Source organism: Hyla sarda, chromosome 8 (assembly GCF_029499605.1).
Source record: "Hyla sarda isolate aHylSar1 chromosome 8, aHylSar1.hap1, whole genome shotgun sequence".
In the NCBI taxonomy this organism is placed as follows: domain Eukaryota; kingdom Metazoa; phylum Chordata; class Amphibia; order Anura; family Hylidae; genus Hyla; species Hyla sarda.
Genome location: NC_079196.1, coordinates 43,154,075 through 43,177,380, shown reverse-complemented (window position 1 = coordinate 43,177,380; position 23,306 = coordinate 43,154,075). Strand labels below are relative to the sequence as shown.

The 23,306-nt window shown below is 41.1% G+C and overlaps 1 protein-coding gene across 6 annotated transcripts in view; it reads left to right on the top strand.

Moving 5' to 3' along the window:
• The window catches only part of LOC130283938 (prolyl endopeptidase FAP-like), a 156,645-nt gene that overhangs the window by 75,717 nt on the left and 57,622 nt on the right, over positions 1 to 23,306 (top strand). For all 6 annotated transcript variants that reach the window (XR_008846882.1, XM_056533719.1, XM_056533720.1 and 3 more), the window contains 8 exons: positions 3,039 to 3,083; positions 10,489 to 10,593; positions 11,690 to 11,760; positions 17,692 to 17,745; positions 19,984 to 20,108; positions 20,191 to 20,238; positions 20,349 to 20,447; positions 22,755 to 22,824. Coding sequence is in view for 5 of the 6 variants with exons in the window: in XM_056533719.1 (XP_056389694.1) it covers positions 3,039 to 3,083; positions 10,489 to 10,593; positions 11,690 to 11,760; positions 17,692 to 17,745; positions 19,984 to 20,108; positions 20,191 to 20,238; positions 20,349 to 20,447; positions 22,755 to 22,824 (617 nt within the window). In the remaining variant the exon portion in view is untranslated. The remainder of the gene's footprint in view (positions 1 to 3,038; positions 3,084 to 10,488; positions 10,594 to 11,689; positions 11,761 to 17,691; positions 17,746 to 19,983; positions 20,109 to 20,190; positions 20,239 to 20,348; positions 20,448 to 22,754; positions 22,825 to 23,306) is intronic.

Genomic DNA, 23,306 nt, shown 5'->3' with positions numbered 1-23,306 from the left:
CGAATCCCTAATTTAGGCCTCAAATGCGCATGGCGCTCTCACTTTGAAGCCCTGTCGTACTTCAAGGCAACAGAATAGGGTCACATATGGGGTATCGTCGTACTCGGGAGAAATTGCCTAACAAATTTTGGGGGGCTTTTTCTCCTTTTACCCCTTATGAAAAGGTAAAGTTGGGGTCTACACCAGCATGTTAGTGTAAAAAAAAAACATTTTTGTACACTAACATACTGGTGTTGCCCCATACTTTAAAATTTCACAAGCGGTAAAAGAAAAAAAGCCTCCAAAATTTGTAACGCAATTTCTCCTGAGGACGGAGATACCCCATATGTGGGCGCAAAGTGCTCTGGGGACGCACAACAAGGCCCAGAAGGGAGAGTGCACCATGTAAATTTGAGGTCTAAATTGGTGATTTGCACAGGGGTGGCTGATTTTACAGCGGTTCTGAAATAAGTGCAAAACAATAAATACCCACATGTGACCCCATTTTGGAAACTACACCCCTCAGGGAATGTAATAAGGGGTACAGTGAGCATTTACACCCCACAGGTGTCTGACAGATCTTTGAAACAGGGGTCTGTGAAAATGAAAAATAAAATGTTTAATTTGCACAGCCCACTGTTCCAAAGATCCGTCAAATGCCAGTGGGGTGTAAATTCTCCCTGCACCCATTATTACCTTCCGTGAGGGGTGTAGTTTTAAAAATGGGGTCACATGTGGGGGGGTCCACTGTTCTGACACCACGGGGGGGGGGTTTGGAAATGCACATCGCCAAATTCTCTCTCCAAAAGCTCAATGATGCTCCTTCTCTTCTGAGCATTGTAGTTCGTCCCCAGTGCACTTCACGTCCACTTATGGGGTATTTCCATACTCATAAGAGATGGGGTTACACATTTTTGGGGGTATTTTCTGCTATTATCCCTTGTAAAAATTTGGGGGAAAACAAGCATTTTAGTGTAAAAAAAATATTTTTTTTTTACATATGCAAAAGTCGTAAAACACCTGTGGGGTATTAAGGTTCACTTTACCCATTGTTACGTTCCCCAAGGGGTCTAGTTTCCAAACTGGTATGCCATGTGGTTTTTTTTGTTCTGTCCTGGCACCATAGGGGCTTCCTAAATGCGGCATGCCCCCAGAGCAAAATTTGCTTCCAAAAAGCCAAATGTGACTCCTTCTCTTCTGAGACCTGTAGTGCGCCAGCGGAGGTTTTTTAATCCCCATATTGGGTGTTTTCTGAATCGGGAGAAATTGGGCTTCAAATTTGGGGGGGTATTTTCTGCTATTATCTTTTTTTTAAATGTAAAATTTCTGCTAAACCAAGCATTTTTGTTAAAAAAAAAAATTTTTTTTACATATGCAAAAGTCGTGAAACACCTGTGGGGTATTAAGGTTCACTTTATCCCTTGTTACGTTCCTCAAGGGGTCTAGTTTCCAAAATGGTATGTCATGTGTTTTTTTTTTGCTGTCCTGGCACCATAGGGGCTTCCTAAATGTGACATGCCCCCCGAGCAAAATTTGCTCTCAAAAAGCCAAATATGACTCCTTCTCTTCTGAGCATTGTAGTTCGCTCGTAGTGCACTAAAGGTCAACTTATGGGGTAAAAAAAAATGGGAAATTTGGGGGGAAACACACATTTTAGTGAAAATTATTATTATTTTTTTTACATATGCAAAAGTCATGAAACACCTGTCTGGTATTAAGGCTCACTTAATTCCTTGTTACGTTCCCCAAGGGGTCTAGTTTCCAAAATGGTATGCCATGAGTTTTTTTTTTTTTTTTGCTGTTTTGGCACCATAGGGGCTTCCTAAATGCAACATGCCCCCCAAAAACCATTTCAGAAAAACGTACTCTCCAAAATCCCCTTGTCGCTCCTTCGCTTCTGAGCCCTCTACTGCGCCCGCCGAACAATTTACATAGACATATGAGGTATGTGCTTACTCGAGAGAAATTGGGCTACAAATTCAAGTATAAATTTTATCCTTTTACCCCTTGTAAAAATTCAAAAATTGGGTCTACAAGAACATGCAAGTGTAAAAAATGAAGATTTTGAATTTTCTCCTTCACTTTGCTGCTTTTCCTGTGAAACACCTAAAGGGTTAAAACACTTACTGAATGTCATTTTGAATACTTTGGGGGGTGCAGTTTTCGTAATGGGGTAATTTATGGGGTATTTCTAATATGAAGACCCTTCAAATCCACTTCAAACCTGAACTGGTCAATGAAAAATAGCGAGTTTGAAAATTTTGTGAAAAATTGTAAAATTGCTGCTGAACTTTGAAGCCCTCTGGTGTCTTCCAAAAGTAAAAACACATAAATTTTATGATGCAAACATAAAGTAGACATATTTTATATGTGAATCCCAAAAAAAATATTTGGAATATCCTTTTTCCTTACAAGCAGAGAGCTTCAAAGTTAGAAAAATGCAAAATTTTCTATTTTTTCATCAAATTTGGGGATTTTTCACCAAGAAAGGATGCAAGTTACCAAAAAAATTTACCACTATGTTAAAGTAGAATATGTCATGAAAAAACAATCTCGGAATCAGAATGATAAGTAAAAGCATTCCAGAGTTATTAATGTTTAAAGTGACAGTGGTCAGATGTGCAAAAAAGGGCTGCGTCCTAGAGGTGAAAATGAGCTGTGTCCTTAAGGGGTCAATCTCTTCAATTGTGATGCTATATATAGTCTCCCGGCCCTGCTGCCACATCCAGATGCTGTGCGGCAGTGATTCTAATAGCGATGCCTGTAATTTGCATGTCATACTGAATAACAGTATTATTTCACTAACACAGCACATTCATTATGAGTGTTACGACAAGGCAAAGTGTTCTACACCCCTATTGAGGAGCTCTGTAGCCCAGAAACAGCCGTTTTTAATGGCAATTTGTTGCGAATAAATTCGAACTGAACCAAATTTTTCGGAAAATTTGTCAAATGGACCGAATCAAATTTTTCAAAAATTCGCTCATCTCTAACTATCATTATTCTATTTCCTTAAATGTCAATGTATTTAGTGATAATTTTTTTTCTGCTCTCTTAAGAATCGTCAGCATGTTGAAGCAAGTAAGACAGGATGGATTGGCGTGGTATGTATCGTTATATTCAATTTTTAGCTAAATAGGAATGTTGCAAGTGCCTATAACTCTATCGATCTATTAGAAAAAAAAAATTCTTATTCCACACTACTACAAATATTTATACAAAAGGAATAACATAAGGAGTGACTATGAGGACCAACATTTTCCTGTTGGGGTGGGTCTCTACAGCTATATACAATATATACACTGCTCAAAAAAAAATAAAGGGAACACTTAAACAACACAATGTAACTCCAAGTCAATGACACTTCTGTGAAATCACACTGTCCTCTCAGGAGGCAACACTGATTGACAATCAATTTCACATGCTGTTGTACAAATGGAACAGACAACAGGTGGAAATTATAGGAAATTATCAAGACACCCCCAATAACTGAGTGGTTCTGCAGGTGGTGACCACAGACCACTTCTCAGTTCCTATGCTTCCTGGTTGATGTTTTGGTCACTTTTGAAGGCTGGCGGTGCTTTCACTCTAGTGGTAGCATGAGGTGGAGAATACTACCCACACAAGTGGCTTAGGTAGTGCAGCTCATCCAGGATGGCACATCAATGCGAGTTGTGGCAAAAAGGTTTGCTGTGTCTGTCAGCGTAGTGTCCAGAGCATGGAGGCGCCGTGGAGAACGTTCTGCTGCTTGCAACATCCTCCAGCATGAATGGTTTGGCGGTGGGTCAGTAATGGTGTGGGGTGGCATTTCTTTGGGGGGCTGTGCAGCCCTCCATGTGCGTGTCAGAGGTAGCCTGACTGCCATTAGGTACAAAGATGAGATCCTCAGACCCTTTAAGAGACAATATGCTGGTGCGGTTGGCCCTGGGTTTTTCCTAATGCAAAACAATGCTAGACCTCATATGGTTGGAGTGTGTCAGCAGTTCCTGCAAGAGGAAGGCATTGATGCTAAGGACTGGCCCGCCTGTTCCCCAGACCTGAATCTGATTGAGCACATCTGGGACATCATGTCTCGCTCCATCCACCACAGACTGTCCAGGAGTTGGCGGGTGCTTTAGTCCAGGTCTGGGAGGACATCCCTCAGGAGACCATCCTCCACCTCATCAGGATCATGCCCAGGCGTTGTAGGGATGTCATATGGGCACGTGGAGGCCACACACACTACTGAGCCTCATTGTGACTTGTTTTAAGGACATTACATAAAGTTGGATCAGCCTGTAGTGTGGTTTTCCACTGTGATTTTGAGTGTGACTCCATATCCAGACCTCCATGGGTTGATACATTTGATTTCCATTGATAATTTTTGTGTGATTTTGTTGTCAGCGCATTCAACTATGTAAAGGCGAAAGTATTTCATACGATTAGTTCATTCATTCAGATCTAGGAAGTGTTATCTTAGTGTTCCCTTTGTTTTTTTGAGCAGTGTATTTAAAAACACCATCACAGATGGTAACTAACTGGAGAATGGCCTCTGGCATCATATGCCCATACCTGGTTATCCAGCAGCATGGTAACACTTGGTGACCTACCTGCAAGGTTTAGGTATCTCTGCCAGCCGTGATATGAAAAATAATACAAGAAAGTGCAGCCAACATTATACTACATACATTTTTTTCCTACAAAACAATGTTATATTGGGGGGAAAACCAGGATGGAAAGGAGGGCAGTGAGAGAATTGAAGAAGACGCTGTTTCCTTTTTTAGCTAGATGAGGCTAAAATGCCAAACCCCAGCCAATGATGTGTATGTACGTCTCCTCTTAAAAGTCCCCTATCAAGTTACCATATGCAAACTCCAAGTATCCTGGCTATCATGGCCATTGCCTTTCCCCGAACAGAATTCAGGCATCTCTGGTGCTTTCAAACAAATGAACGGAGCATGTGCCATCTATAACATGTGCTCCCTCTGAGAGCTGGGGCCCCGTTTTAAGAACGCAGTGGGTCCCTGTGGTCTGACCCCCACAATCAGATATTCATCCCCTATACTGTAGACTGAGGATAAGATATTTTTCACTGGAGAAACCCCTTTAAAGCGTACCTGTCATATCACAGGAAAAATAATGCTTCTATATGTTGCTCACTACGTCATGCAGATGCTTTACATGTCTAGCTTCTGTATTTGGTTCACAAATCCCTCTGTTCTTTTGCTCACTGTGTTGAGCGCGAATATTCAAAATGCTAATTTTTACTGTGATTATCGGCACTTCACGATTTCGCGAATATTTTGAATATAGCGCTATATATACGTAATTATGAATATTTTTTTCTCTTTTTTTCACAGTACACATCACAACAATAGAACAGAGGGAAATATGAATGAGTTATATTCTATTCACATTACTGGCCGGAGTATGGTGCAGAGATGCGAGCGCAGGAGAAAGCCGCTCCGCATCTCTGCTATAGAAAGGACGATCGCATTGGGTGTCAGGAGTGATATCCACTGTGATCTGTTCTTACCTGCAGGTACTACTACTCCCATCATTGGGCACACTCTGCTCCATGCTGGGAGCTGTAGTACCTGCATTAATAGACAGATCATAGCGAGTGTAATTTCTGACACCTGTTGCGATCTGTCTATTAATGCAGGTACTACAGCTCCCAGCATGGAGCAGAGTGTGCTCCATGTTGGAAGTAGTAGTACCTGCAGTTAAGGAAAGATCCCACTCCTGTCACCCGCTGTGATCCTCCTGTATAATGTATAGATGCAGCCGGCCGATCATCTATGGTCCCCTGCACTGACGTATATATACACATATTCATATTTCCCACAGAGAGCTGTGATTGGCTGGAACCATCTGCCCAATCACAGCTCTCTGCGGGAAATATGAATAGGTGTATATATACGGCAGTGCAGGGGACCATAGAAGAGCGGCCAGCCACATCGATACATTATACAGGAGGCTCGCAAGCGGCAATCTGTCAATTAGTACAGGTACTATTACTCCCATCATGGAACAGTGTGTTCCATGCTGGGAGTAGTAGTACTACTTAAAAAAAAAAAAATCTAGAAAAAAGTGAAAAACACACACACTACATTTTTTATTTTTGTCGGCTACATTTTTAGGTCCCCACCCGCCCACATAAATTGATCCCTGTTTTAAAAATTAATAAAAATGTTGTTATAAAAAACATACATTTCATTAGATACAATTTTTTCCTTCACTACTGTATGTTTTTTATTTTTATTTTTTTATGATACCCTACGAAATTTTATTAAAAAAGGTATCTCCATCACTTTTTTGGATCGCTAAAGTCCAAAAAAGAATAAAAACCGTCTGAAAAAATGCCAAAGTTAAAACCCACATATCATTATTCTTGGCGCTTTTTCACTCCCATAGACTCCTATGGGAGAAAAACTAGCCAGTGGCTCAACATGCTGCGATTTTGGAAAACCACCGAGGAGCTGAAAGACGCCCTAAAAAAGTGAAAAAACGCCAAAAGGATTAAAAAAAACGCCACAGTGAAAAACGCCAAGTGGAATAAGAATTTAGCGATTTCTCATTGATTTACAACTAACACCTGGCCGCAGCGTTTTTTGGCCGAAAAAACGCCATGCGGCAGAATTGGCGCTTTTCTTGGCGTAAAAAAAGAAAAAAAATACAGTTTCAATTTGAAAACCGTATGGAACCGTATTGAAAATCGTATACATTGACTCTCCATTGAAAACCGTATGTCAAACGATGCATCTGGTTGTGTCCATTTTGCATCTTATACGGTTTTGTCCATTTTCTTCCCGTAACCAAAACTGTAGCCTACCAGGGTGAATTTTTTTTTAACATGGGAGTCAATGGGAACCGCAGAGAACCGTATGTGTGTACGGTTCCATCCGGTTTGCACCATCCAGTTTTTGACTTTGCACAGTTATTTTTAGAGATGAGCGAACTTACAGTAAATTCGATTCGTCACAAACTTCTCGGCTCGGCAGTTGATGACTTTTCCTGCATAAATTAGTTCAGCTTTCCGGTGCTCCGGTGGGCTGGAAAAGGGGTATACAGTCCTAGGAGACTCTTTCCTAGGAATGTATCCACCTTTTCCAGCCCACCGGAGCACCTGAAGGCTGAACTAATTTACGCAGGAAAAGTCATCAACTGCCGAGCCGAGAAGTTTGTGACGAATCGAATTTACTGTAAGTTCGCTCATCTCTAGTTGTTTTCTTGGAATTTCAATCAAACAAGTGAAACTTTATTCATAAGGGTATGTTCACACTACAGAATTCTCACGGAATTCCGCGGTGTGAACTTAACATTAGTGTGAATGGGTCTCCGCGAGACCCGTTCACACTGCGGAATTTCAGCGGCGGAATTGAAATTGTTCCGCGCAAAGAAAGAACATGTTCATTCTTTGCGCGGAAGTCCGCGAGCACTGCATAGCCGTCAATGGTGACGGCGCAGTGCCGCACGGTCCCGGCGCCGGCTGCCAGTCTGACTCTCCGCTCGTTGAATTCAGCGAGCGGAGATTCCGTTCACACTCTGTAGTGTGAACATGCCCTAATGGAGTGAAAAGTTAAAAACGTATACGTTTTTTTCTTCTTAAAAACAGATTCAACCGGACAACATTTTTCAAACCATATGCGGTTTTCAACTTTCTACCGGTTAAAATTTGTACATACCTTTTGATACAGTGTAGTCCGGTTTTGAGGAATCCGTTTTCCATTAAAAACCTTATATGGGAACTGTATTTCAAAAACGTGGAGTGAACCCAGCCTTATTTGTATACTGTGTTATCTACACGGTACACTATAGAAGTTAGTCGCAGTGTTTCCCAACCAGGGTGCCTCCAGCTGTTGCAAAACTACAACTCCCAGCATGCCCGGACAGCCTTTGGCTGTCCGGGCATGCTGGGAGTTGTAGTTTTGCAACAGCTGGAGGCACCCTGTTTAGGAAACACTGAGTTAGTGTATGGGTTACCCTAATGGTTGTTATCATTAATCTTATATACAGCCCATTAGCCAACAATGAGGTTGTATATATCCTTCCCATCAGTGACCCTATATCTTCTATGCCGGTTGTTAGTTTACCGTATATACATCCATTCGTCATTGCGGTATAATTGCTCTCTGTTGTTACCGCTACGTGCCGAGGGGACATTTTTACACTAATTAGTGCAATTTACAAATCCTCTCTTAATGACTTGTTGAGCGGCGATACAGACAGAGACTTCATTACCGCCGCGTTTGAATGCACTTTGTTCAAGTAAATTGATCATTTGGCGTTGGGAATGTCTTGACTCATGATACTTTGATACTGCGAACGCAAGCACATCTACCAAATGAACATCTGTGTTTTACTTACTCATTCTGCTATTTAAGGACAAGACGATTGCGTCTTCGTACCGAATATTCTTGAAATAAGGAGAGATGAGACCTCATCTATATAATTGTGGCTTATTAAAAAATTATTCGGAATGACTGCTCCCTGCCTTGTTCTGCCATAATATATGCTAATATATGGATTTCTAATTGCATGCATTCAGAGAGGTATATACAGCAGCCGGCTCCTCCGGAAGCTTCACCCTATGTTTGGTGTCTACATTTACTTTGCTAATTAGGTTTCTTAATTATAAAAAAAAAAAAATGTCGACAAATAATAATTGAAATCAGGGGAGCCAGCCTAATAATCCGGTCCCGGTTCATTCTCCTACATTATCTGTTAGGCTGGGTTCACACCACGTTTTGTTAAATACGGCTCCCGTATACGGCTGGGAGGAGGGGGGCGGGGCTTAATCGCGGCGCCCACATTCAGCCGTATACGGGAACCGTATTTAATGTATGTCTATGAGCCGACCGGAGTGAACCGCAGCCTCCGGTCGGCTGCTTTTTCGGCCGTATGCGGTTTCCCGACCGCAGGCAAAAACGTGGTAGACCACGATTAAGCCCCGCCCCCCTTCTCCCAGCCATATACGGGAGCCGTATTTAACAAAACGTGGTGTGAACCCAGCCTTAGATACTGTAAAAATCTGAAACAACTTGCAGCTATATGGAGCTCCCTAAAGTCCTCCTGATATCTGGGATATAAGGGTTAAAGGGGTACTCCAGTGGAAAACTATTTTTTTTAATCAACTGTCAGATACAAATCAGATTTGTAAATGACTTCTATTGAAAAATCGTAATCCTTCCAGTACTTATCAGCTGCTGTATACTACAGTGAAAGTTCTTTTCCTTTAAAATTTCTTTTCAGTCTGACCACAGTACTCTCTGATGACACCTCTGTCCATGTCAGGAATTGTCCAGAGCAGGAGAGGTTCGCTATGGGGATTTGCTCCTACTCTGGACAGTTCCTGACATGGACAGAGGTGTCAGAAGAGAGCACTGTGGTCAGACAGAAAAGAAATTCAAAAAGAAAATAACTTCCTCTGGAGCATATAACAGCTGATAAGTACTGGAAGGATTAAGATTTTTAAATAGAAGTAATTTACAAATCTGTTTAACTTTCTGCCACCAGTTGATTTAAAAAAGAAATGTTTTTATAATGTCCTAAAATCAGATAATAGATAATGGATAATGGATATAACATTGAACTTAAAGGGGTACTCCAGTGGAATTTTTTTTTTTTTAAATCAACTGGTGCCAGAAAGTTAAGCAGATTTGTAAATTACTTCTATTTAAAAATCTTAATCCTTCCAGGACTTATTAGCTGCTGTATTCTCCACAGGAAGTTCTTTTCTTTTTGAATTTCTTTTCAGTCTGACCACAGTGCTCTCTGCTGACACCTCTGTCCATGTCAGGAACTGTCCAGAGCAGGAACAAATCCCCACAGCAAACCTCTCCTGCTCTGGACAGTTCCTGACATGGACAGATGTGGAAAACATTTCTTTATTTATTTATTTTTTTTTTTAATCTAATGGTGCCAGTATGTTAAACAGATTTGTAAATCACTTCTATTGAAAAATCTTAATCCTTCCAGTACTTATCAGCTGCTGTTTGCTCCTCAGGAAGTTTTTTTTCTTTTTGAATTTCTTTGCAGTCTGACCACAGTGCTCTCTGCTGAGACCTCTGTCCATGTCAGGAACTGTCCAGAGCAGGAGAGGTTTGCTATGGGGATTTGTTCTTGCTCTGGACAGTTCCTGACACAGACCAGACAGAGGTGTCAGCAGAGAGCACTGTGGTGAGGCAGAAAAGAAATTAAAAAAGAAAAGAACTTCCTGTGGAGCATATAACAGCTGATAAGTACTGGAAGGATTAAGATTTTTTTTATAGAAGTAATTTACAAATCTGTTTAACTTTCTGGCACCAGTTGATTTAAAAAAAAAAAAAAAAAAAAAAAAATTGTTTTCCACCGGAGTACCACTTACGCTTTTGTAACAACCCATATGGTAGTTGTTGTCATTCAGCTTTCATTATCTTCTGAATTGCAGATTTGCCCAGTGATATAGAAATATTCTGCATCACCAATATCTTATTGTGATTTTGTCTATTTGCCGCGTTTCAACATGTTGATGAATTTTCTTTGCAGTTTTTTCCCTCTCTTCCGGTTTTCACGTCAGATAGCATATCCTTCTACCAGATCCTCAGTGACCCGGCTGGCTATAAACATATCCATTATATCAATGACACCATGGTAGGTGGCACTGCTTCAAATCCTTACCCGTATTCTGCTGCCCAATGTATACCACTCGATGCCCGGTGACATTAGGTCAACAATTATCATTTCCAAAATTGTGATATGAAACATTGGGGGGAGGGTTCTTAACTTTAGACATGTATGACCTTTCCATAGACATAGCCTTCGGGTGCAGATTTGACGTTTGGGGACCACAGTTCTTCCATAGCGAAAAGTCATATAAGTGGGACAATCCTTCAGTAGGTTTGATGCTACACAATTGCAGAAAATTTAAAGGAGTACTCCACTGGAAAAGAAAAAATTCTAAATCAATTGGTGCCAAAAAGTTAAACAGATTTGTAAATTACTTCTATTTAAAAATCTTAATCCTTCCAGTACTTATCAGCTGTTCCATGCTCCACAGGAAGTTCTTTTCTTTTTGAATTTCCTTTCTGTCCGACCACAGTGCTCTCTGCTGACACCTCTGTCCATGTCAGGACAGAGGTGGTCAAACAGAATGGAAATTCGAAAAGAAAAGAACTTCCTGTGGAGCATATAACAGCTGATAAGTACTGGAAGGATTAAGATTTTTTTTATAGAAATAATTTACAAATCTGTTTAACTTTCTGGCACCAGTTGATTTAAAAAAAAATGTTTTCCAGTGGGGTACCCCTTTACGGTACGATTACACGATCTGGCCCCCATTAGTCGTATCCGTCGGCATCCCACCGAAAAACGGGGTGCTGACTTATACTGTTAACAGTAGCAGTGGACGCTGTTTGCTTCTATGGCCAAACGGAGCCACCTACTATTTAAAAAGCGCAACAGCCGCCATCATGAGTCCGCTAAAATAAGCAGATACGTCCCAAACAGAGTCACTAGGGGTCCTTCTATTAACCGTTTACATCGGCATCCCATTTTCGCTGGGATACTGGCGAATACTATTAACGGAGAGCCAGAACGTAATGCGATCGTATCCTAAAATAAATGCAAGGGAAAAGTGGAGCGTCCTAAATATTAGAACTGGGATCAGATTGGCCGCTTTGGGTAACTGCTCACTTTTCGAGGATCCCCACTCTCTTCGCTGACCTTTTATTTCTATTTATCCCGTTAGGATAATGCTGTCCAAATTACCAAAGGACTCTGGGAAGTGACTCACATAATATATGTTACAGACCAAGCTATGTAAGTGCGCCAGAATTATTTATACTGAGGATTTCTGTACACATCCTGTACACATCCCATAACTTGGCCCATGTTAGTCCAGAAATCATTGACGTATTGCATTTCTCTGTTAGATCATGGAAACATAACAAAGTTTGCCATCAAAATGTAAAAAATTAAATTAAATAAAAAAAAAACACCAAAATTATCATATGTCTTGATCAGTGTTTCCCAACCAGGGTGCCTCCAGCTGTTGCAAAACTACAACTCCCAGCATGCCCGGACAGCCAACGGCTGTCCGGGCATGCTGGGAGTAGTAGTTTTGCAACAGCTGGAGGCACCCCTAGTTGGGAAACACTGACCTATACTATATACTACTATATAGTCCAACATGCTGGGAGTAGTAGTTTTGCAACAGCTGGAGGCACCCCTAGTTGGGAAACACTGACCTATACTTTACACTACTATATAGTCCAACATGCTGGGATTTGTAGTTTTGCAACAGCTGGAGGCACCCTGGTTGGGAAACACTGACCTATACTATATACTACTATATAGTTCAACATGCTGGAAGTAGTAGTTTTGCAACAGCTGGAGGCACCCCTAGTTGGGAAACACTGACTTATACTATACACTACTATATAGTCCAACATGCTGAAAGTTGTAGTTTTGCAACAGCTGGAGGCACCCTGGTTAGGAAACACTGACTTATACTATACACTACTATATAGTCCAACATGCTGGGAGTTGTAGTTTTGCAACAGCTGGAGGCACCCTGGTTAGGAAACACTGACTTATACTATACACTACTATATAGTCCAACATGCTGGGAGTAGTAGTTTTGCAACAGCTGGAGGCACCCCTAGTTGGGAAACACTGACCTATACTATATACTACTATATAGTCCAACATGCTGGGAGTAGTAGTTTTGCAACAGCTGGAGGCACCCCTAGTTGGGAAACACTGACTTATACTATACACTACTATATAGTCCAACATGCTGGGAGTTGTAGTTTTGCAACAGCTGGAGACACCCCTATTTGGGAAACACTGACCTATACTATACACTACTATATAGTCCAACATGCTGGGAGTTGTAGTTTTGCAACAGCTGGAGGCACCCTGGTTGGGAAACACTGACCTATACTATATACTACTATATAGTCCAACATGCTGGGAGTTGTAGTTTGGCAACAGCTGGAGGCACCCTGGTTGGGAAACACTGACCTATACTATATACTACTATATAGTCCAACATGCTGGGAGTAGTAGTTTTGCAACAGCTGGAGGCACCCCTAGTTGGGAAACACTGACTTATACTATACACTACTATATAGTCCAACATGCTGGGAGTTGTAGTTTTGCAACAGCTGGAGACACCCCTAGTTGGGAAACACTGACCTATACTATACACTACTATATAGTCCAACATGCTGGGAGTTGTAGTTTTGCAACAGCTGGAGGCACCCTGGTTGGGAAACACTGACCTATACTATACACTACTATATAGTCCAACATGCTGGGAGTTGTAGTTTTGCAACAGCTGGAGGCACCCTGGTTGGGAAACACTGACCTATACTATATACTACTATATAGTCCAACATGCTGGGAGTTGTAGTTTGGCAACAGCTGGAGGCACCCCTAGTTGGGAAACACTGACTTATACTATACACTACTATATAGTCCAACATGCTGGGAGTTGTAGTTTTGCAACAGCTGGAGGCACGCTGTTTGGGAAACACTATGCTAGACATTGCTTTACATCCTGGTTATGGTGCTCTCTGATGTTCGGTTGATCTCGTGTCCAGTGAGAAGAAGACACTTCCGGTGCATTGATTCTTATTGTCTGCGTACAAGCAGATGGGGCAAGATGGAGCTTGTAAGGCCCCATTCACACTATAAATTCATCCGTTATAATGACCCTTTAACAAAACCATTAAAAACGGACTTCAAATCCCATTACACTGTAGTCTATGGGATTTTTACATTATCCATTTTAACCCGTCATAGCCCGTTATTAATAACGGGCTAAGACGGATTAAAATGGATAATGTAACAATTCCATAGACTATAATGGGATTTTGTAACGGCCGTTTAACAGATGATTGTAAGGGTTTTCAAAACAGAACATTAAACGGATCTTTAAAACGGATGAATTTTATAGAGTGAAAGGGGCCTAAGAGGGTGTCATCCAAGAGTGGTGGCCTTGCAGCTAACCCCCTAAGAGGGGAGATTTATCAAAACCTGTCCAGAGGAAAAGTTGCTGAGTTGCCCATAGCAACCAATCAGATTGCTTCTTTCATTTTTGAAAAGACCTCTGTAAAATGAAAGAACCAATCTGATTGGTTGCTATGGGCAACTCAGCAACTTTTCTTTTGGACAAGTTTTGATCAATCTCCCCCTATGGGTGGATGGTAGTATTGAAAGGGGTCTAGTTGTAACAATCTTGTCTCTGTGCTGCTTAGGGTGGGTTCACACCACGATTTTACTATACGGTTTCGGCATACAGTTTCATAAAAAAAAACATATGCAACCGTACAGAAAACCGTGCCCATGGACTTCCCATTCAGAAATGTATGCACCATATTGTATCCGGTTGTCTCCGTTTTTCAAACCATACGGTTTTTAACTTTTTTTTTTCAGGACAGAAAACCGTGGCCTACCACGGTTTATCGTCCGGGTGAAAAACTGTATTCAACTGTATACGTTTTTTTTTTTTTTTTTAACATGGGAGTCAATGGGAACCGTACAGAACAGTATGTGCGTACGGTTCCATCCGGGTTTCACCATACGGTTTTAGGCTTTGCTCAGTTTTTTTTCTTGGAATTTCAATCAAACAAGTAAAACTTTATTCATAATGGAGTGAAAAGTTAAAAACGTATACAGTTTTTCTTAAAAAACGGATGCAACCGGACATCATTTTTCAAACCGTATACAGATAAAAATTTGTACACAGGTTTTGATACAGTTTAGTCAGGTTTTTTATCAAAAACCTGATACAGGAACTGTATTGCAAAAACGTGGTGTGAACCCAGCCTTAGCAAAGCAGCTCTCACACCACCTTTTCAAGGTAGCTTTCCCAAGTACATGAAGTGGGAGATTTATCAAAACCCGTGTTGAGGAAGAGTGGTGCAGTTGCCTGTAGCAACCAATCAGATCGCTGCCTTCATTTTACAAAAGGCCTTTGAAAAATGAAAGAAGAGATTTGATTGGTTGCTATGGGCAACTGCACCACTCGTCCTCAACACAGGTTTTGATAAATCTCCCACTTTAAAAGTGCACAAGGATGTGGTCTATTGCAAGCTCTTCTTCAAAAGGAGAGAAGCCCCCACAAACCTTCCTTTATGGGCCAAATGCAAAGGTCCAGGATCAATCCCCCACCATAGGGGGGTACCATCATTTTTTTGTCCAGGCCAATTTTAATATTTAGTTTTTTTAAATGTTTCTGAACCACAATTCAATGACTGATTTTTATAAGATAATTTTTATTCATTGATACTTTTCAGGGAGTATTGTGGGCTTTTTGTCTTTAGCAGAAGAGTACTAACAATTTTGTCCACTTTCGTATATTGCCTCAGGGTAGTAACTTTATACCCAGAACTATTCCTCTGTGTGGATATACAGTTACTACCATGATAGGAACAGATATTACAATTCCTCTTAGGCTCCTTTCACACTATAAAATTCATCCGTTTTAAAGATCCGTTTAATGTTCCATTATGAAAACCCTTAAAATCGTCCGTTAAACATCAGTTACAAAATCGGGCGTTAGCTAAAAGGTCTTTTTTGTCAGCATTGAGAATCCCACACACTTTTTTTCTGCGGGCCGAACAGCCTTCTGACAGGTCAGAACTTGCTTCTTGGCCTTTGGTTAAGATGTATGACTTTTTTTTCCACCATGGCACACTTGTGTGTCACAGGATTGTTAGGGTGCGGTAGCACTTTTGGGTGTCCCTCCTACCAGTCTAGGAGAGGTGTGTGTGTGGCCATCTGCATACGGCTCCTTAGGCTCACACCCGGGCTTTCGTTAGGTGAAAAGGAACATTGGACCCGAAACCTTGCAGGTGCCTTCTGGTCCAGAGGGGAAGGATAAGTTTGTTGGGGGCCTCTCTCCTTTTGTGATGGACCGCATCCTAAAGCACTCTCTTTTGTGTGAACAGGTTTTACACCTTTTCTTGCACTAGGGTGATTGAGCACATTCCTCAGCTTTAAAAAAAAATAAAAATAAACAGTTCAGGATTTGTCTTTACAGTTTCAACTCTCCCTCTACAGCAAACTGGCCTATCTCTTCTTTCTCGCCTGTCCATTTCTTTCACACACATCACGGCACCAGTGCAAGCCCATTAGGCTGGGTTTACACCACGTTCCCGTTTACGTTTTCAATTTGAAAACCATACGGAACCGTATTGAAAACCGTATGCCGAAAGATGCATCAAGTTGTGTCCGTTTTGCATCTTTTACAGTTTTGTCGTTTTTTTTCCCGTACCCAAAACTGTAGGCTACCATGGTTTTTGATCCGGGTGAAAAACTGCATTGAAACGTATACTTTAAAAAATGGGAGTCAATGGGAACTGTACAGAACCGTTTGTGCATATGGTTCCATCCTGTTTTCACCATACGATTTTTGACTTTGCACAGTTTTTTTTCTTGGAATTTCAATCAAACAAGTGACACTTTATTCATAATGGAATGAAAAGTTAAAAACCTATACGTTTTTTTCTTAAAAAACGGATGCAACCGGACATCATTTTTCAAACCGAATACGGTTTTAAACCGTAAAACCTGACATGGGAACTGTATTGCAAAAACGTGGTGTGAACCCAGCCTTATACAGGCCCAGAGCTTATCAAATCCCACCTGTTTTATGCAAGAACATGATCTTGTTTACACCAATGGCTGAATTCACATCTCGTTTTTATACTACGAGTGCCGGATCAGGCTGGAAGAGGGGTAAACCGGGGTCTCCCGTACCCCAGCCGGACCAGCGCTGAACTCCATTCACTTTAATGAGCCGACCGGAGTCAAACGGTGACTCCGGTCGGCTCATTTTTGACCCGTATGCGGTTTCCTGACCGGACCTAAAACCGTAGTATACTATGGTTTTAGGTCTGGTCACAAAACTGGATACGGGTCAAAAATGAGCCGAACGGAGTCACCGGACTCATTAAAGTGAATGGAGTTCAGCGCTGGTTCGGCTGGGGTACAGGAGAGCCCGGTTTGCCCCTCCCCCAGCCGGATCCGGCACCCGTAGTGTAAAAACGAGATGTGAATGAAGCCTTACACTGTAGGTACTCCATGTTAGTCCCCAACCAGGGGAGAAATTCCCTGCTGCCATGTGGCCAAACTGCACGGAAACTGCAGTAAATGACAATAACATATTGACACGAGTTAAAGACGATGCCAAGCTTGTTCACGGCTTCACCTTCATCATATTTTCCAAGAGGTTTGGAACAAAAATGTTAAAATCAATGAGATATGCACAGGATCACCTATGGTGGTCTTTGAGTCTGATCCTTATTTTTAGCCCATGAATGGCCAAGTAATCCAAACCACACTTCCCATTGGCGAGATTGTATTGTATTATAGCCATAACGTTTAGACCTTTCTTTTTTTTTTTTGGCTTGTATTCTGGCTTATATTATTCAGTATTTATTAGGTCCTGTTTATGCCAGATTTGTGCAATTTCTCTATGAGGAAGATTTATCAAAACTGGTCCAGAGGAAAAGTTGCCCAGTTGCCCATAGCAACCAATCAGATGGCTTCTTTCATTTTCATTTTGCAGAGGCCTTGTTAAAAATGAAAGAAGTGATCTGATTGGTTGCTATGGGCAACTGGGCAACTTTTCCTCTGGACAGGTTTTGATAAATCTTCCTCATAGATGTCTCCCACGTCCCATATTTTCTACATAGCAGATAAACATTTGATTTGGTTTGTGCTGTGTTTTTCCTGCAGATATTATACAAGTAATGAATTTGAAGGATTTCCAGGAAGAAGGAATGTTTATCGGTAATCTTTTCTTTAATGGGTTTACAAGCCTGTATACTGGATTATAATCACGTATACCAAAAAGAGAACAAAAAAAAACCTCATAAAATATATAGTGTTGCTCGCGAATATCGCATACTCGCGAATTCGCGAATATTAGCAAATATAGCACTATATATTCGTAATTACGAATATTCTTATTTTTATTTTTTTTATCACAGTACACATCACAGTGATCGTCCCTCTCTGCTTCCAGCTTGTGTGGTGTAAAGAAAGCTCTAATACTACTGTGTGAGACTGTCGTGCGAATTTTCGCACATGTGAAAATTAGCATATACAAATATTCGCTCATGGCAAATTTTTTATATGCTAATTTTCGCATAAGCGAATTTTCGCTTATGCTGTTTTATTTACGCGAATTTTCGCATTTGCCAATTTTCGCATACGCGAAGTTTTCGTATATGCAAAAATAAAACGCGAATATTACAAATATGCGAATTTTGCGAACATATGACGAATATTCGTCCATATATTCGCGAATATTCGCGAATTCGAATATGGCCTATGCCGCTCAACACTAAAAATATATACATAAAAAAAGAAGAAATTAATGCCATAAACAAAGCAACATCTATGGAAACCTGCACCATAAGGGTCTATTCACATGACAGAATTCCCACATGCGGAATTCTGCCTCAAATTAAAGCCCATATACTTCTATGGGATTCCGCACTCCCATTCACACTTCTGAATTTACGCTTGCAGAATTCCCCAAATTCCATAGATGTCCCATAGAAGTCCCATTGCTGTCCCCAAAAACAGGAATGTATTCCAGATGGATTCTGTCGAAAGAATGTCCACCACTAAAATTCCGTAGTGTGCACTGTGCAGCAGAATCCCTTTGCCAGCAATGGGATTCTGCTGCACCGGAATTTCCATGTGGAATTTCAAAGCGGTATTCCGCTCGGATATTCTATAGTGTGAACACAGCTTAATAAATACACAGAAAATACAAAGTATAGCCATGAAAGTATGAATCAATCAGGTGAAACAATCACCTTGTTTGTTAGAGTGTGTCGCCCCAGAAGTAAGGATATTACATGAGGAGGAGGTTTGTTACAGTGTGTCACCCCAGAAGTAAGGATATTACATGAGGAGGAGGTTTGTTACAGTGTGTCACCCCAGAAGTAAGGGTATTATATGAGGAGGAGGTTTGTTACAGTGTGTCACCCCAGAAGTAAGGATATTACATGAGGAGGAGGTTTGTTACAGTGTGTCACCCCAGAAGTAAGGATATTACATGAGGAGGAGGTTTGTTACAGTGTGTCACCCCAGAAGTAAGGATATTACATGAGGATGAGGTTTGTTACAGTGTGTCACCCCTGTAGTGAGGATATTACATGAGGAGGAGGAGGTTTATTACAGAGTGTCACCCCAGAAGTAAGGATATTACATGAGGAGGGTGTTTGTAACAATGTATCATCCCAGTATTTAAGGTGATTACATGAGAAGGAGGTTTGTTACAGTGGGTCACCCCAGAAGTAAGGATATTACATGAGGAGGGGGTTTGTAACAATGTGTCATCCCAGTATTTAAGGTGATTAAATGAGAAGGAGGTTTGTTACAATGTGTCTACGCAGTAGTAGGGATATTACATGAGGAGATTTGTTACAGTGTGTCACCCCAGAAGTAAGGATATTACATGAGGAGGGGGTTTGTTACAGTGTGTCACCCCAGAAGTAAGGATATTTCATGATGAGGAGGTTTGTTACAGTGTGTCCCCCCTGTAGTGAGGATATTACATGAGGAGGAGGTTTGTTACAGTGTGTCACCACAGAAGTAAGGTGATTGATTACATGAGGAGGAGGTTTGCTACAACGTGTCATCCTAGTATTTAAGGTGATTACATGAGGAGGAGGTTTGTTACAATGTGTCTACCAAGTAGTAAGGATATTACATGAGGAGGTTTGTTACAGTGTGTCACCCCAGTAGTAAGATGGGGCATGTCAAAGGGCGGGGCCAATGGACGGGGTTAAGGGGCTGCAAAATTAGCTTTCACCTAGGGTGGCCAAAATCCTTGCACCAGCCCTGCCCGGAAAGCTGAATGCTGTAGTTGCCATACACTGGCTGGGAAACACCGCCCTAAATTGTCTAAATTGGGTATTCAAAAATGGAGTTTTGACACCAGTCAAGCCCTTAAAAACCTGTATATATGTTGAAATGTAACAATTAGGTACACAATTTCAAGTTTCATTGCAGAATCTCACTCCAAGGAAGCCGTCCAGAAAAACAATGTCTCACCTGCACGTTAAGGAAGGATCGGTGCCAGTATAATTATGCCAAGTTTAGTACCAATGCTAAGTACTATACGGTCAGCTGTTGGGGTGAGAGCTTCCGAATGTCTATCTTAGTAAATGTCATTCATAAAATGTAGGAAAAAATCATTTTATTTGCTTAATGTTGCAGGTCCGGGGCTTCCTATCCAAACAATTCACAATGGCACTACTGATAGAGGTATTACTCTTATATTCTGTATGTGAGATCGCTTATGTAATCTATAGAGGTTTTACCATTGTCTGTATGTTTTTGTGACAAATCCAATATTTATGGTTATATTTGGTTAGAACTCCAGATCCTACAGGACAACCAGCAACTGGAATCCAATCTTCTCGGAGTGCAGATGCCTACAGACAAAATTGGGAGCATTACACAGAATGGAATAAGTATAAACTCTTTTACTATAAAAAAAAAAAAACATGTTTCCAAACCAGGGTGCCTCCAGCTGTTGCAAAGCTACAACTCCCAGCTACAACTCCCAGCAAAATGTAAAAAAAAAAACACCAAAATTATAATTTGTCTTGATCAGTGTTTCCCAACCAGGGTGCCTCCAGCTGTTGCAAAACTACAACTCCCAGCATGCCCGGACAGCCAACGGCTGTCCGGGCATGCTGGGGGTTGTAGTTTTGCAACAGCTGGAGGCACTCTGGTTGGGAAACACTGATAAAAATTAAAGGGTTACTCCGGTGGAAACGTTTTTTTATTCTTTTTTTTTTTCTTTTTAAATCAACTGATGCCAGAAAGTTAAACAGATTTGTAAATTACTTCTATTAAAAAATCTTAATCCTTCCAGTATTTATTAGCTGATGAATACTACAGAGGAAATTTTTTCGTTTTTGGAACACAGAGCTCTCTGCTGACATCACGAGCACAGTGCTCTCTGCTGACATCTCTGTCCATTTTAGGAACTGTCCAGAGCACTATATGTTTACTATGGGGATTTTCTCCTACTCTTCGCAGTTCTTAAAATGGACAGAGATGTCAGCAGAGAGCACTGTGCTCGTGATGTCAGCAGAGAGCTCTGCGTTCCAAAAAGAAAATAATTTCCTCTGTAATATTCAGCAGCTAATAAGTACTGGAAGGATTAAAAATTTTTAATAGAAGTAACTTACAAATCTGTTTAACTTTCTGGCACCAGTTGATTAAAAAAAAAAATATGAAGTTTTCCACCAGAGTACCCCTTTAAAACCTTACCGTACTACATACACATGCACCATCCACAGTGACCACTAGGTGGTACTATAGACTGCGCAAGTGGTGCACTAATGGTGAAAATTCAGTTCACCAATCTGAAATACTATGCAGCTTCTTGCGTCTGTCCCGACTATAAAATATATAAAAACTAGGATTGTATTGAATGAAATGTTCGCTCAAAAATTTTTCAAATAAATGTGCCAAAAATTTGTGCTCCCAAACTGCAAAAAAACAAAAAAAAATTATACAAAAACAAAAAAAAAACTGTAAAATCTTTTAGATGTCAAAATGTTAGAATGGTCATATGTAGCGACCATTGCTATTCTATTTTTCATGCTCTCCTTAAAAGGGGTTAATCAGGGATAGACACACTGAGCTTTTTTTTGTTTTCTTATTTTTTCAAAAACAGCACCACACCTGTCCTCAGGTTGTTCGTGGTATTACAACTTGGCATCATTCACTACAATGGGACCGAGCTACAATACCACAGACAACCTAAGGACAGGTGCGGCACTGTTTTTGGAAGAAATCAGTTTAGATTTTTCTAATTCTGGATTAACCCTTAAATATTCCTGTCTTGCAAAGCAAAGCAATCTCCCAGAAAAGAGCAGGTAATCTTTTTCAGGATAGGATATATGTAGAGCAAAATATGTCTAGGGGCTTATACTGTCCCACTGGATTCTAAGGCCTCGTTCACATGATGGAAAATAGGCAAAATGTTTGCCTATAAAATCACGGGCGGATAAATGTCCTGCCAGCACTAGGACCGATCGGAAATGCGCTGTTTCCATACACAGCAATGCTTTTCCAAGCGGTTTCCATCAAATGATTTCACTTGTCAATTATTTTGGCGGAGGCCAGAATCGGAAATTCCACCTTTTGCACAGTGCAGCAGAATCCAATTGAAAGCAGAATTTTTCTGACAGATTCCGCTCATAAATTCCATTGTGTGAACATATCCTGGGGCCATGTTCACAAGAGCGATTCCGTGCGGAATGACCATCCGGAAAACATGGGCAGACATTCAGCACATTTGAATCATCAGGCAGGCGCTCATAGATGGCAATGCATTTCTGAGAGAAATCTGCAAAAAGAATAGACATAACTATTTTTTCTACGAGCTCCAGAATAGGCATTTTCCGCTGTGTGCCCAGTGCAGCAGAATCCTATTGAAATCAATGGGACTCTGCTGTAGTGGAATTTCCGAGAGAAATATTCCCAAAGAATTTCACTGGGAAATTCTACATTGTGAACATAGCCTAAGTCTGAGATCCTCAAGCCCAATCTGCAGTGGTAGAGGGGGGCTCGATCGTCTACTTTCTACATGTGTTCACTTCAATGGCACAGGGGAGTAACTAGGATCCATAGGGCCCCATAGCAAAATGAGATGGGCCCCAACCACCTATTGACAGGGAAATAAAATAAAAAAAAAGCAGCATACAGTATTGTGCTAAAATGATAGTGCTAAGATGTTACATTTTGTTCCTTTGTTTTTCTAGCATTCTGGTACAAGATGACCTTACCTCCTCGATTTGATCGGTCAAGGAAGTATCCTCTTCTTCTCTATGTGTATGTAAATAATCAGTTTAATATAAATAATTCGATTGGACAAATCGCGACCTTGTTGATTGAGCAGAATCCTGTCTTTATTTTTTTAAATGTACTGGATTCAGATTGAAGTGGTGTGCTAAGTTTTGTCTACATGGATTCAGACAGCTGTTTTGGGGTGATTGCCCCTGATCAGTACAGAGCAGGGTGTTCGCTGGCTAGTCAGAGGCCTATCATTGTGAGACTAAAGGGGTAATATTTATCCTTAAAGTGGTATTCGTCCCCTTTCCCCTATGCAACATGTCTGATCTCGGGAGGGTCCGGCCTGCAGCGTTATGATCACGGAAGCCTGGGGCTTCTGTGATTGTAATGTCACACCACGCCCCTTCCATTCATGTCTATGTGATGGGGCGTGATACTTCCTCCCATAGATATGAATCTAGGGGGCACTGCGGCTTTGATCACCAGTCATCCGGCACAGAACAGTTTTCTTTGATAACTGG